Source organism: Gallinula chloropus, assembly GCF_964237585.1.
Source record: "Gallinula chloropus genome assembly, chromosome: 11".
NCBI lineage: Eukaryota > Metazoa > Chordata > Aves > Gruiformes > Rallidae > Gallinula > Gallinula chloropus.
The window spans coordinates 18,709,262-18,724,967 of NC_140096.1; the positions used below are offsets into that span (position 1 = coordinate 18,709,262).

Here is a 15,706-nt window from a genome sequence, read left to right on the forward strand (position 1 = left end):
CATTACTGTGGTGGCCAACTGTCCTGAACTTGCTACTCTGGCAATTCCCAGCACAGCTTTTTCCCCAGCCTTTGCTGGGCTCTTCAGGAACCCGCAGCACTCTGTCATCCTTGTCTTTCTATTTTAAGCCATGTTAAAAAGAGGTGGAAGGGAAAGCCAGGCCGTGGCTCCAGTGGGATGGGAAGCGCTACAAACCCGACTGGGGAAACACACTGTCATTGCATTTCACTGAGGTCCCCCGGCTCCACCGCGGGCAGGGCGAGCTGGCAGGAGGGACACAGGGCCAGCACCAAGTCTCGCGTTGGCGTGCCCTGAGCTGCCCCTTGTCCCCCTCTGCTCCCCTGCTCTCAGTGATTCAGTAACTCCAGGGCGCTGACTTGCTGCGTGCCAAGCTGTGCCCGCAGTCACGCTCCCCACACTTCATCCTCGACGCATGAGATACAATACAAGGTGAGGGGGAGCAGGTGGCCCTAGGGTGTGTGCAGCTCAGGTGAAGGGCTGTGGGGGTTGTGGGGTTGCACAGAGACATCCCCCAGCTTTGGGGGGGTGGCTCAGCAGACCCATCAGCTGATCAGTACTCACACTTCCCTGGGTTTGGTAATGGCTCCCCTTAGCATCAACACACTGAGCTGTGCCATACGGGCTTCCCACGAGCTGCAATGCCTGGCTAAGCCCCTTGCCAGGGCTTTCCCACCTCTGGCTATAGCAAACAGATCCTTTCCAGGGCAGTTAAAACCCAGGGATCCCCTGGGTGGTGGCAAGGATTAATAATGGATTGCCAAGTAATTGCAGCAAACAACCCTTTTATTTCATGCAGTGTGTTACAGAGACATATCATACCTTTTACGGATCAATAACGGCACACTGCCATCAAAGGTATGCAAACTTGCCTGCTCCCTTCAACAGGTAAGAGCTGAGCACTCTACTCTTTATTTTTTTAGCCAGTTATCAGGTGGTAAGAAACACAGCATTTCATAACCAGGCATTAAAACCCATTGAGCACTCAGCATGCACGTTTACCTTGCCAACACAGTTTTTTGGGCTGCTGCTCCCTGTGCTGTCTCATACAAATCCCTTTACTCCCAGGGCCCCGGTCCCACTGCACGATCACCAGAGGAGTGGATCTCCTGGGCTCCCAAAGCCCATCCTCCAATGGGAACCCATGCACAGCACAGGGCATCTTTATATTAAGGGTTTACACCCTCTGGGAGAAGCTGGAGCACATTCCTACGCACTGGAGCCCACAAGCAGCCTGCTGCGGAGTTGCAGCAGGGTTTGCAATACCCCCCCATGCACAGCCTGACATTTCACCTCCCCACAGAATGTTGCCACGCTGCCCATACCCTGGTCTGGGACTATAAAACCACTGGCATGCAAAATCCCCCTCCGCTGGATGCTCTGGGAGCAGCACAAGACCTTTGCAGGGCTGATGACAGCGGGGCTGATGGCAGCAGGGCTGATGGCAGTGGGGATGATGGCAGCGGTGCTGATGGCAGCGGGGCTGATGGCAGTGGGGATGATGGCAGCGGGGATGATGGCAGCGGGGCTGATGGCAGCAGGGCTGATGGCAGTGGGGATGGTGGCAGCAGGGCTGATGGCAGCGGGGCTGATGGCAGTGGGGCTGATGGCAGTGGGGATGGTGGCAGCAGGGCTGATGGCAGCGGGGCTGATGGCAGTGGGGCTGATGGCAGCGAGGATGATGGCAGCAGGGCTGCTGGTCTGTGGTGGGGGCAGAAGTGGGCAAACGAGACGTGTTTTCCATGTTTTTCTTTAATATGACAATCAAAAGAAAAGAAGCTGGGACATCTTGTGGTACCTAATGTGAATCCCCCAGTGCCAGAGAGGAGAGGTGGGGGGACCCCGAGGCTGCAGCTGTGGCGTGTGGAGCCTGTAAAGCAGAGGTGAGAGTTATGGCCAAGCCGCTGCCGCAGGCTCCTGTGCCTCTTGCCACGTCCCCTCGCATTGCCGGGGGTATTTTTAATCAGAGTGAGCTGCTCTTTGAAGGTAGAAGGGTTTTATGCCTTAATGTATTCTCTCCTCATTATTTTCTGTAGCAGGCAGCTCAAACGCACAATTGTACTCGTCAGCTTTTTAGTTTTTACAATTATATATATATTCTAATTAAGCCCCACTGTTTGACAAAGCTTGAATTACAGTATCGTAATTCACACCCCGTACGTTGCTGGGCCGGCTGCAGCGCTCGGAGCGAGGTGTATTCCATTTTTAGCGCCAGCCCACGGAGCTCTTTGTGCAATATATATGTGTTTAGCTTCCCTGGGAATTGAGAGCCCACAACGGCACCAGATTGACAGCCCGGGAGATTACGGGAGAATGCAAAGCAGGTACAAGGGCAGCGGAAAGTAATTCAAACTGCCTGACTTCTGTGCCTCTACCTTAGGAGCGACGCGGTGGGCAGCGCGTGGGAGAGCGGGAGGAAAGCGCGTGCTGAGGTACCCAAAAGCACCAGGGGCTCCCCAGTGACCAACCTCCTCTTTTTGGCTCTGTCTGCATCATGGTGTTGGCACACAGAGGGAGTTCCACCGCAGGGCACCCATGGCTGCACTGGCACCTCTGGCCAGGGCGCTGGGGATAAGGGGGGGGGGAGGTGTGCAGGGATGTGTCGAAGTGGTGCTGGATGGCATCCTTGCAGTGGCATTCCCTGGGGTCTTGGCAAAGGTGCAGCCCCAAAGGTCTGTGGGCAGCAAATGGCTGCTCCTCTGCAGACGCAGGCCTGCTCAGCAGCAGCAGGGGAGTCCCTGGGGACCTCTCCTGAGAGCAGGCAATGGCACTCCACTGCTGGTCCTGGTCAGCATGCAGCAGAGCTTCAGACTCGCTGATGCTCTCCCCTACCACTGCCTGGGCACCAGCCCCAGCTGCTTGCCAAACACTTGGCAAATTTACTCGCAAGCACCAAGCTGCTGCAAACCTTGAGTTCTTGCTGACTGCTAAGCCCAAAGCACCGGCCCATGCGCGCAGGGAGAGCAGAGCTCCTCGGAGCTGGGGTGCTGTGGACGGTGTCTGGGAGCAGCACTGGTGAGACAGATGGGTAAGGACAGCCCCGCAGCAGCTGGGCTTCTCCCTGGAGACATGCCTGGGCTGTCTCCTGAGCAGAGACCTCCTCCTGAAGTTATCTCTGTGTGACAAGCAGACCCAACTTTCCCAGCCTCTTGGCCGCTGCCAGGGCAGACAGACAGGCCACCCCACAGCATCCCTGCCAGCACCCCAATGGAGTGAGGAGGAGCAGGGCTCTGCCAGGAGCAACACAGGGCAGAAACTCACTCCCCTGCACCCACCACAGCAGCGGGACCATGGGCTGATGCTGGGGGTACACTGCCCCAGTCCAGGGCATGGCCAAGCAAGAGCGGTGGGACACAGTCCCCCGGCTGGGATGGCCCCTGATCTTTGTGGGGGACGTGGCAATGCTGCTGTCCTCATTCTCCATTCCCAGCGAAACATTCTGATTTCCAGAAGTACTAATCAAAATCGCTCTTGATTATGGCAAAAACAACCTCTGCTGAATATTTTTTTTTTATGCAATTAACAAGGGTATATGGTAATTCCAAGCAATCTTGCTCTTGAGATTAAAGGAAAGCCTGCCAGGAAGCACATGAATAAAGCTTTAAGATAAGAATTTGCATAATGAAGACTTTCTCTTTGTGGAGGGACTAATGGCGGTTACGTTTGAAACCTATTAACAGAAACGCCTAAAAGCCGAGGCTGAAGTCACCGCGCTGCCGCCGTGACCTGCACAGGCTCCATCATCCCCACTGCCCTCTGCTCCACCTGCACCACCGCGTCCCTGCTGGGAACATCTGGTCCCCAGCAGCCCTGGTCCTGCTGCCCGAGCGACGTGGTGGGCTGTGCTGTGCCGTGCAGCACGTGCTGGATGGGGCAGGCCAGGCAGCGCGGCCCCGGCGCGGCGCAGCGCACCTGCTGCGGGTGTGCCAGCCATGGGAAGACTCCGTGTCTCTGTGTGCTGGAGCAGCCGGACGAGCAGCAGGTGCCCGTGGCGATGCCACTTCAGGGCTTACACACAGTAAGTGAAATGATTTGGCGGCAGCACCCGCTGTGCTTGGCACCCAGCGAGAGGTTTGGAGGTGGGGAGGGAAATGCAACCAGCGAAACCAGCCCTGCATCTGGTGGGCTCCAGGCTCGTCAGCAGGCAGCGTCAGCACCACGACGCGGGGCTAGGAAGGCCGCTGTCCCGGAGAGCGGGAGAGGGCGAGCCCTTGCTGGGGCCAGAATGTTCAAGGGACAGCAGTGCCCATCCATGCCAGGGGCTGCATGGAAGTCAGAGCACACCTTCTCCTGCCGCAGGTGGAAGGACAGACCCCCAGGCTACTCCCAAAGCGCCTGAGGAAGCGGTGCTGACCTGCGCACCCCGCAGTGCCTCACAGCTCAGGGAGCAGCCGGCGGCCCGGCCTCTGCCACCACAGCTGCGCCAGGAGCTGCCAGCACAAAAGCCACACCAGGGAGGAGTTTCTCATCTGCTGCCATCTCGTGCAGCCCTTCTCACTCCTCCACAGCAAAGTTTAAAAACCCAGAGGGAAGAGCATCCCTGTCTTCTCTTTCCCAAAAGTCACATCTGGCAAAGGGCTCACCGGAAACCTCAAAAGCTGAGGCCAAGGACAGGCACTGTCCTCTTCCTCCTGAACTCTGGCAGCTCCAGACCCGTCTGTGGGAGGATGAGCTTTGCCATGCTGCTGCTCTTCCCCAAGCACTGTCCTTCTTGCAGGAATGGCAGCTCCCCCCACCACCCAGCTGGCTCCCAAAGGCACAGAAAGCACCCCAAACCAGAGGTGCTTCGTGATGCTATGCCCTCATCCCAGGTTTCTCCTTCCTCTCAATGTGCCTCTTTCACCTACTCTCAGACTCACCACCTCAAACCAGTGATGATTACCGTAAGGCCACCTTTTATACCACACATCAGGTGAGAAAGCTTCTTAGTGCTGTGCCTTGGTTTTGCATCTCAAAGCAGCGTGGGGCTGCCAGCTTGGAGACTGCAGGAGCGTGGCACAAGCATCTTCCTGCACACACCTGGGGACCGAGACGCGAAGGAGCACATTTGCTGTCGGAGGGAAACAAAGCATCTTGGTGCACTGGACTGCTCTGGCAGAGTCAGAACGCCACAGCATTAACGCTGTGAGCTGGAGGGGGCTGCAAGTGCCAGCTGGCCCCAGGAACAACACAGCTCTGCTAGAGACAGCCTAATCCCAGGGTGACGCAGCGAGCACCCGTGGGCAGCCACACAACATCTGTCTGGGGGAGTGCCCAGCCCAGGGACGTGCGCAAGGCAAGGCTGGGGGGTGAGGGGCCCATGACACGTGTCACATTGTGTCACCACTGCCAGTCGGTGTAGGAGCAGCGAGGCCATGGAGGAGCCCCAGTGCCAGAGACTGTCCTGTCCCCACAGGCCAGCAGGGTGCTGGCCAAAGCCACAGTGCTCAGCGCACAGCAAAGGGCCCTTGTGTGTCCTTCAGTGTCCTCACTCTTTGGGGACCACCCCAAGGAGTATGGGGGTACAGCACCAGGAACTACATCCCCTCTAGCAGCAAGCTCTGTGTAGGGACCACTGAGGGTCTGGTCTGCTGAGTGGGAGGATCTGATCCAGGGAGGCTGCAAACCCTCAGGCTGGGCCAGAGACCTGCAGCTCTGTGACCAGCCCATGCACCCCAAGCTCCCCAAAAGCACCAGCCAGCACAGACCTTCCCCCTGGATGGACAGATGGACACCTCCAGGTGCTGGCAGCAACCCTCAACAGATGAAGGGTGAAAAGCAAAGCCCCTGCCAAGGGCAGCACTACTGGAGCTAGGGGTGGTTTCACGTTGAGGGTTCCCATGAGACGCCTCGGACCAGCTGCAGCTGACTGGGTCTGCCCCATCTCTGGCTCCACAGCATCACTCTCTCTCTGAACCCACATGAAACAAACACTTCACCCATTCTTCTTCCACCCCAGCTCAGTCAGAAAGCAGGTAGCCCTGTTCCAGCAACACAAGATGCCAATCACCATGGTTTTCTTCAGTATTAGCACTCAAAGCTTTCAAGGTTTCCAAGGCACTCTGACATCTCTGCTTGTAGAGCAGGTGACGTTTTCTAAGCAACTTTAATAAGGTAATCATTCTTTGAGGTTTGTGTCAAAAAGGTCTCTGCTGCAGCATTGCCAAAACCTGCTTTCAATTAGTCCCAGATCAATTGCACCGGGAACAAAAGGCTGGAAGGTTTTAAGAGCAAGTATTTAAGGTTCCTCCCTTTTTGGGGAGTGCTTGAGCTCAGCTGTACTTGTGAGGAGGATGGGGTGGTGCGGTGCTCAGCTTCCTGTGCTGGGTATGGGGACAGTGTGGCTGGGGCTAATGAGGGCAGGGGGAGCTCAGCCTGTCCCATCCCTCCTGGAGTTCTGCTGCTGAGCTTGGAAAACAAATCTCTGCCTCTGGGAAAATGCCTCAGGTAACCCTCAATAATTTGAAGGTGCATCTGATGGGAAAAGGAGCTGTTTCTTCTTTTTGTTCTGTGGTTTGTTTGGATCTTCTCAAGGAAGAATGATTTATTATCCCAAAGGGGAAAGGGATGTGGATGGTGCTTCAGTGATCCCCTTCAATGGCATACGGTTTTTTATTCCTAGACCCCAACTGCTTTGCAAGTGTAGGAGGGGAATTAGCACTGACCCTGCTGCACAGGTTGGGAATGGCTGCAGGTGGCTTTCTGAGGTCAGTGAAGAACCAACAGTGTCACCTGTAACTGAGGTTTGTTGTGTGCAGTGTGAAGGTCTGCTGAAGAAGGCAAGGGAGGGGACACGTGGGGGTGTTGTGACCTGGCTCCTGGGAGATGCTGGGTGCTGTGATGCTGCTCCCAAGCAGACACCAGCTCTGTTTCTCTGGGGTGGAGGGCAGATGGCTCTGGCCTGGTGCAGTGATGCTGAGAGCCAGAGTGCCAGGGGAAGGCAGGCCTGGAGCAGGAGGCAGGATCTGAGCTGAAACCACTCTGGGGGCAGCATTGGTGCCTCTTCCCAGCCTGACTGTGCCAAGCATAGGGTGGGAAACACTGACCAAAGCTTGCTTACCTTATGATCCCTAACAAATGCCAGAAAATGCACCAAGCTCTTTCTGGTGGGTGCAGGGCTGATAACTGGGGTGCTTTAATGTCTCCCTGCATGCTGCCTATCCAGAAACATTACAAGGTATGTTCCCATTAGCCACTGGGTTTCTCTCAAGTAATGACCACTGGTTTGCCTGGGGCCAAAGACACCTGTCTGTCAGCCAGGCAACAAATTGGGGCATGAAAGCCTCTTGTTCATAACCCAGTGCAGAACAGCTGATGACAAAGGCAGCAAAGCAGGAGCCCAAAGAAAACCGAAGCAGGAGATTAAATGCTTATCACCTGATTCCCAATGGGAAGAGATTGCTCTCATCAGATAGAGATCAAGAGACAATGCTGTAGTTAAAAGTAGGTAAATAGGGAATTACAGGGTAAAACGCTGGTTCATCACTTGGGATGTGCTGCCTGTGTCACACTGTGCTGTGAAATCTGAAACAGAGCTGCAGTGGAAATGAGGACTTGGGCGATGCTGACAGATGGAGCGATGCCCTGGGAGAGTGTGGTGGGTTACAGCCCTCTCTTCTGGCTGAAGGCATTTGTCTGTCCCCTGTCACTGCCACCTGCAATGCGGGGCCGCTGCTGCGGCGCCTGCAACTGCTGCACGGCCCCTCTCTGTGTGAATACTGGGGATGGGGAGCTGCTCAGGGTGCAGCCCCTCCTGCTCCCTGCCAGGTGAAGTGGGGTACACAGTGTTCACCTGGATGTGTTCTCACTCCCCCTGCTTTGGGTGAGATGGCTCTGCTGCTCCCCAGAGCATCACAGACCCAGGCGATGCTGCCAAGGAACCTGCCAGGGGAAGGGGCTTCCAGCACAGAGAGACAACAGGGTGGGGTGGGGGTTGCAGCTTCCAAGGAGGAAGCAGCTGCAGAGATCTGCTGGAGGTAATTCTGGGCAGGTGGTGCAGGGAAGGGCAGTGATTTTTAACCACAGGCTGTGGGCTGCCCCCACCCATCCCAGCAGCTGCAGGACCACCCCTCTTGGCTCACCCATGGCAAGGGAAGCTGCCAGCCCAGGCTGTGGTGGGGGGGAAGCTGTGCCACATCATTCAGCATTTTGCACCAGTGTGTTTTCAGTCAGGTGGGTTTGGCTTCTTGCTTACACAGTCTGGAGAAGTCCCCTGGGAAGCAGGTGAGCACCAGCCACATTCCCATCACTTCCCAGATATGTTACCAGGAGGCAAAAGCAGAGTTCTGAAATGCTTCTGGGGGTGTGGGGGGGGGGGGGAGGGGGGGGAGATGGGGACAGGAATGGATGTGTTTCTGTGAAGTCAGTGACAACTTACCAGGGCAAATTCTGAGAGTTTTTGCTACAGAATTTCATGGGGGGGTTAAATTGTTTTGTGACTGTAACTTAAAGTGTCACTTTCTAAGACATGACAGCTCTTCAGTCCTGGGATGGAACACTTCTCTAGGTGGAGAAGGTGCACAGCTACCTGGTTTTGTTTCCCATGGCCAGGGGAACAGGTGCCTTACAACCACAGCACCATGTGCTATTGATGGGGCATGGAATAATTTAAACACACACCCAGAGGCTCACTGAGTTTGAAGGGAAATCCACCAGCAGGTCTCTTGCTCTCTCTGACTCTACTTGTAGACGAAATAACACCAACATTTACAAAACCAACAGTTTGTAAATGGTTATTTTTAATTCAAGTGTTAGGGTTCTGAGATTTCCTCTGTGAGCACACTGAAATCATTCACTCAGTTAAGACCATCATTAGAATAGAGAAAAGAGGAATATACTACTTTTTTTCCCGAACATACACTGTAACCTCACTGAAAGAAACTCTATTTTCTGCATGAGACCAAAGACTGGGTTCTCTGTACATGTTTAAAACGCTCGTGGCCTCCAAGCTGGGTGCTGTCCTGGTGTTTTTTGGAAATGAGAACTTGCCAAGGGGGTGGGGGAAACATGCTGAGTAAGGGAGAAATGTTGCCAATCCTTAGTGTTTATACCTCTCTATGGTAGGAGAGCACAGCCCAGGGTACTGGCACTATATTATTATGCAGATGTCTGAGAGGAATTCCAAGTACACAGGGCAGGATGGGAGGCAGGGATACCTGCATGGAGATGGCCATTCATTAGAGAATGCATCTCCACCCAGCTCCTTGCTCTCACCCCACACAGGTCAGAGATCTGACAACAGAGAGACACATCTCTAAGCTCCCATCCCTAAGATGCACACATCTGTCAGCAGATGATGCTTCATGGTCACATATTAGTGTGCTATCCAAACCCTTATCACCTGTCTACTGTCCCTTCTGCAGCACGAGCACCTCTGTGCCCCACAGCTGGGCTGGAAGTTCTGCTGGCTTAGCTTCTGCCTCCTGCCCTCCTGGAGCCCAACGCCACAGCCACCCCTCCACACCCACCCAGGCATCGTGGTGTCCTGAGCTGAGATTACAGTAAGGTGCTTCCAACTCTAACATGTTCTTTCTGCCCAAATTTCTCTGTGCACGGGTGCTGTGGTTCAGCCCCAGCTGGCAGCTGAGCACCATGTAGCTGCTTGATCACCTTTCCCTCACCCCCCCTCCATTCCCATCACCACAGTGTGTGTGGGGGGGGAAAGCCAAACCTTGTGGGTTGGGATAAGGATAGTTTACTGGGATGGCAAAAGGAGTGAGAAATAAAACAGGACTTACAGTGAAATATACGGGCTGGTGAGACACAATGCAGTTTCTCACTGAACTGTACAGCTCACAGCCACCCCAAAATTGGACTGTCCCCAAACTGCATGTCCTGGAGCCATATGTTCCTCCCCCACCAGCCCCTTTTATACTGAGCATGGTATGGAATATCCCTTTGGCCAGGTTGGGTCACCTGTCCTGGCTGTGTGCCTCACAGCTTTATGGGTGTGTCCCATCCCCCTGTTAGCAGGGCAGGAGGAGAAGCTGAAAAGCCCTTGACTGCTTGGCAACAATTAGAATGTTGGAGTGTTATCACTACAATTCTCACCCCAAATCCCAAATGCAGCACAGCATTGGCTGCTAAGGAAGAAAATGAGCTCTGTCCTAGTCCAACCCAGGACAACAGGCACAGAGAACACTTCAAAGGGAAAGCAAAATGCTGAGCAATTCTCTTTTTCCTTGTTCGCTGCAGCAGCCCCTGCCAGCCTGTGGAGCCATCCAACAGCACAACGATGCTGTGTGCAGCATCCCTCCTCCCTGTCTGAGCCACCACCTCCAAAATCTTGCCAGTGCATCTGATTTTCCTTTCTTTGGCTTTTCTACACATGTATGCTGTGCCAGCACTGAATCACTACAGCAGACCTGGCCTGCTTCACCCCTGAAGAAGCTGCTTGTGTGGTTGGGTGTCTGGGGGAAGAGGAGCTTGCACTTGGCACCAGCTTTCTGCCTGCAGCCCCAGTGCTCCTACCACCACAGTTCTGTGTGCTGCCCAGGCAAGGTTGGAAAGCAATGAAAAGGGATTTTGGGGTGACTACAAGACAGTTTTGTAAGTATAACAACTTTAGCCACATCACACCAGTACGCTGAGCTTTCAGAAGATGAAAGCCAAGCCTGAGCCTGTGCAGCTCCCCTGGAAGCGTACAGAAAGCGCTCGCTGCTCGCCTTGCGACAGGTAACAGTCCTGTATTGGGGCTGTCATCTTCTCTGCAAACGCATTCTCATGCTTGCATCCCAAATCACAGCCAGTGACTCCAGCATCCACAACTTTGAAGTTTCCTCTTCAAAAAAAAAAAGCCCTTTCATGTTCCATGTTTTGATATGCCACCTTCCTCTTCTGCCTCTTCCCCTATTCGAGTTCTCCCACAAATTGTGACTGGTATCAATCAGATTACAAAGCAGTTACTGCAAAGGTTTTCTCTTTGCCATCAGCGTTATGTCGTTTATTTAACATATGTTTTGTTATTAGAGTGGCTTCAGAAGCACTGCATAATAAAACCCTGGTTTTTCCTGTAGTTAATGGTAAAGTCAATGCCTTAAGCCTCCAGGAGATATTTTTCCAAGGAGAAACAAATTTGGTTTTAAACCAGCAGTCCTAAAAGCTTATTCCAGTCAACACCAGAGATCAATAGACTCTTCTGGTTTATGTGCTTTAAGGGCTGAAACGGTTGCAACAGATGTAAGGGAGAGAACCTGTATCTTTGTAGAGGGGAAATGCCCCATGAGTTAACTGTCTGTTTCCAAGCATAGGTATCATGAGGCTAGCTGAAGAAAAACTTCCAAAATACAAACAGAAGTATGGAAATTAATTACTTCCAAAGCATGTACATAAATATCTGGGCATGGCACATCTAATTAATGCACATTTGTTCAAAGATCAGAGATAATTTGTAAGAAAACCAATTTAGCTTCTCCTGCTTTGTCACAGGCGCTAAAGACGCTATCAAAGTAAAAATTATTCTTTAAATGCATTACTTTGACTCGCTGCTGATACCTAGTAATTATAAATTTAATAACATAATAATGTATTATAACAAAGATTTTTAGTGCAGGTGAACGCCTTACACAGCGCTGCTGCTGCCTCCTCCAGCTGCCACAGCGGTGCCAAACCTGGGCTCCAAACAGTTCCTCCCCACAGCTCCCCTGGCACAACCGCGCCGAGTGACCCTGGAGAGTGATGGGCACAGAGCCATTGGCTGCCCCAGCACCGCCTTTTCTGCCAGCTGCATCCACCACTGCCCGCCGTAAAGTGGAGCCCGAACACCTGGAAAAACATCTGGAAGAGAGCTGGCTCCTGTCTGCTTTCTCTGCGCTCTCGGTTGGGCACCGTTGTGTGGAGACTGAGCAGAGGAGCTGCCTGCAGTGACTGCAGCCATCTGTGCAAAAGTTATAAATAGCTAATTATACTGTCTAATATTACTTTCACATTTAAGTAATTATTGCAATTGCTGGTGGGATATTGTAGTCACACTCGAGAGGAGAGGTGATCTGTGAGATGCTCTCTATTAAGAGACGGGCCGCCAACACGGAGTCGCCCATCACTGCTGGTACTGCAACTTTGGAGGACATGCCCAGTTGTTCCTATCACCCATGTGTTAGTGTGAAGTTCTCCCACAAGCTTTTCTTGCATGATGTGAAGTGCAAAATCCAGATGTGCTCCTTCTGCCTGGCCTGTTAGAGGAAACCTCGTGCTCCCTGCAAGAACACTGACCTCAGATGCTGAATTGGTCCTCTTTCCAAGAAAACACATCCCTGCATTTCTGTACTGGCTTACCATGGGAGCAAGGACAGGAGAGGGGAAAAGCCCAACTGTGGAAAGGTCCTTGTTTGACTGTTTTCCTTATCACTTTGCACAAACACGCTGATAACCCTGGATGACTCAAACATAACGTCACGCAGCACGTTAGCGCAGGGACCGCTCGCCTCTCACTGCCTGCAGCAAAAACCCTTTGCAAGGCATTTGGTTTCTTCCACAGCCTCAAAACACTGTAACGCTTCTGCCCCCTGTCACACCGGGGATACGCTGGAGTTCAACGGCACCAGGAGATGGCTCGATGCCCTGCAAGGGATTCCTATTTCCAGACTGCACCTGTGGCTGGATGGGCGGCGAGGGCAGAGGGAGCTCGGGGGTACGGCACGGCTGCGTCTCATGGCTCACCAGGCGCTGAAGTTCACAGTCGTGTATGAAGGGAAACACAGCAGAGTTTGACCAAAGGGAAACCCAAAGCCTGCAATGTTCTTTCCATTTAAAAGAAGTTTGTTCCTGCTTTGCTGGACAGCCACAGCCAAGATGCACATTTTCCTTGTGTCACTGGCTGATCCAGAGCTCAGCTGCAGCAGCCATGCTAAGTACCAATTTTGTCATCTGGTTTGCTGGGTTTGGCAGTTTGTAAACTTCCAAGCTTCCAAGAGCCTGGGCTGCCTCCAACCAGCGTTGGAAGGCCTGTTTCAGAACAAGGAGCCAAAAAAACCCCACCCCAACTGGTGAACAGAGGCAAGGAAGAAATGTGATTTGTGGTGCTGAGCGGCCAGGGCAGAAAGCCCTGCCTTGCAAACCCACTTCCTCACCACCACCCCGTATTTCCTGCAGGAACCACACGGCGTGAGGGCAGAGAGGCTGCCCCAGTACCCAGGAGGCTGGTTCAGCACTCAGGCAGGGAAAGGCTCTCTGAGCTGCAGTCCAGGCACTACAAAGCTGCTCCAAAACTTTTGGGAGAGAGACAGAAGAGGAGCAGCTCTCCTCGTGGGTCGGGAAAGCTGCTAACACAATACCCAAACACCAGGAGAGGAACTGAAGGCCACATCGGAAGGCTGAAGCCACATGTCAGTGCCTCATTTCTTCGTGCCCAGCGTTGGCAGGGCAGAAGAGGCTGCAAGCGCCGAGCCCGCTTACCTTTATACCTTTATTTCTAGGGAGAGGCGATTTAAAGCAGCTCAGACAGGAGCTGAACCTAATGTTGTTCAATTACCTGTGAAGCCTTGCGCTGGCAGGAATGATTTATGAAGATTTCAGTGAAATTCATTTTGATACAAACACAGCCAAGGATATTTAAGAGCTGGACCCTGCAGCCCAGTGCTCCAAAGTGAAACCCAGAAGCATATTTCTTTGCCCATGTTGCAACACAGAATGCAAATAGTTTTGCTGCTGACTAACCAGATTTTTTTATAATTTTTCATCTAAAATCAGGTTTTCATGCACAGTCTCTTAGCTCAGCCTGTCAGTTGGATACCCACTGATTAAAAATGTGGCTGCTAAACTGGTGAGCACAAGCACTGCCGTACCACGCTGTCACCCTTCCAGCTGCACAAGCAGGTAAGTACCTATGGCAGAGACTGATTCCAAGTTGACTCGGGGTAAACCTAATCTCTTCCAAAAGCAGAACCTGCTCAGGCCCATTTTGCTCTTCACAGTGATGCTAATATCATCCAACCAGCCTGTGGTTCACAGGTACCTCTTAGCTAAGAGCGGGGGTTCCAGAAAAACTTTCCCAAGGCCTTTTGCATAACTGCTGTCTATTTTCTCTGTACAACCTTTAGGAGGACTTCTTTTGAAAGGAAGCAGAGTTGTGGCAAACTTCTTATGTTATAACCCCCCACCACATAAAAACCAAACGGACGGACGGGGTTACTGTCCAGCTGGGACCGATTTCTGGGTGAGACTATTCTGGTCTGCAGAAATACCAGTGGGACTCAAAAGGAGTGCGAATACAACAGGAGAAATTTGGGTCATGCAGAGAATCTGCTAAATCCAGCAGCTCAGTAAGCTGGGAGACAAAACCAAACTCCCTCTGGTTTGGATCAGCCGAGACCCAGGCTGCTGCAGAGCTCTGTACCTGCAGCATCACATGTTTCTGTTCCGATTAAACACCGTTGTGACAGTTTCTCACAAAGAGACGTATCTGCGCTCCAAGATGCTTTAATCACCAGATCGTCAACTCATGACAGGTTTAGAGCCATCGCAGCTCCGAGGTACCTGTGCAGGAGCATCCCCAGCCTCCGAGATGGGGCGGGGAAGGAATTAAGGGGAAGGGTAAGAGCCCAGGCTGCGGGGGTGCGAGGGGAAGGGGTGCCTCGGGCATGGCTTTGGCCGGGCCTCAGTGCACAGGCTGGCGTCCCGCCATCCGCTGCAGTGCCGGGGTGCTCTGCGCAGGGTGGGGCCCCGGGGGGCGCAGTCCCCGCCAAGGGCGATTCCCCTGCGGTGCATCCTCCCGGGGGCCCCAGCCAGGGACCCTCCTGGACGGTGCATCTCCCCAGCCCCGCGAGCCCCACCCCCACACCGGGGAAGGCTCCGAGGGGATGTACCCGACCCGGGGAGCCCCCGCAGCGGCAGGAGGCTGGCTGCAACCCCCGCGGGGTTTCCCCTGGGGGTGCGTCATGCGGGGTGACCCCCGGAGGACGCGGAGGGGATTTAGGGAAGGGGGGGGGGGGGTCCCGCTGTGCCTGGGCCGGGCCCGGCGCCCCGATCATGCGCAAACCACGTCGCGTCCTCCGCCGCGAGCCGCCCCCCGGGACACCCCGCACCCCCCCGGGCCGCCCCCTCCCGCTGTCTCCCCGCGGTGCCAGCGGCCGGGCCGCCCTACCTGCGCCCAGCAGCGCGGCGAAGGCGAGGAGGAGTCCCAGGAGGCGGCGGCCGGCCATGTCGCGGCGGGGCTGCGCGTCTGCCGCGGGCACGGCCGCCAAGCCTCCGCCGGGGCGGGACGGGGCGGGACGGGGCGGGCGCACAGCGACACCACCGCCCCCCGCACCCGCACCTGCCCGGCTGCGCTCTAGCCGGGCACCCCCCCCGGCGGGGAGGGGGCACGTTCGGCAAGCTATGGGCCCCGAGGGGATCGCTGGGCCCCGGCGCTGCAGGGTGATGCCCTGCGCGGCTCCGCGCCTTGCCCCCACCGCGGCGAAAACCGGCCCCGGAGGCTCGGCATCCTCCCGCCGGGCGTGCGCCCTGGCAGCCGCCGGGCTCGGCCTTCGTATTTACTCACCGAGGCGGGGAGAATCCGCGCCGCAAACAGCAGTGAGGAGATGCGCAGGGATGCTGCGCGGGGTTTGGGTTGCTGCTGCCCGGCTGCGCTGCGCTGCAGCGGCGGGCGGGGCGGGCAGGACCCCGGGGGCTGCGGGAGCCGTGTGTGGGCCAGGGGCAGTGGATGGGGCGGCGGTGCGGGTGTGGGTGCTCAATGCCGCTCCCAGGAAGGGGCCCAGCAGCAGCGCAAGGGAGG

General features: G+C 54.8%; 1 protein-coding gene across 1 annotated transcript in view; it reads right to left on the reverse strand.

The window, feature by feature from the left end:
* CD99L2 (CD99 molecule like 2) overlaps positions 1 to 15,138 on the reverse strand; it is a 31,676-nt gene extending 16,538 nt beyond the window's left edge. The window contains exon 1 of the mRNA XM_084269070.1: positions 15,077 to 15,138. Coding sequence (XP_084125196.1) covers positions 15,077 to 15,134 — 58 coding nt within the window. The 5' untranslated portion in view covers positions 15,135 to 15,138. The remainder of the gene's footprint in view (positions 1 to 15,076) is intronic.
* Between the last annotated feature and the right edge of the window lie 568 nt (positions 15,139 to 15,706).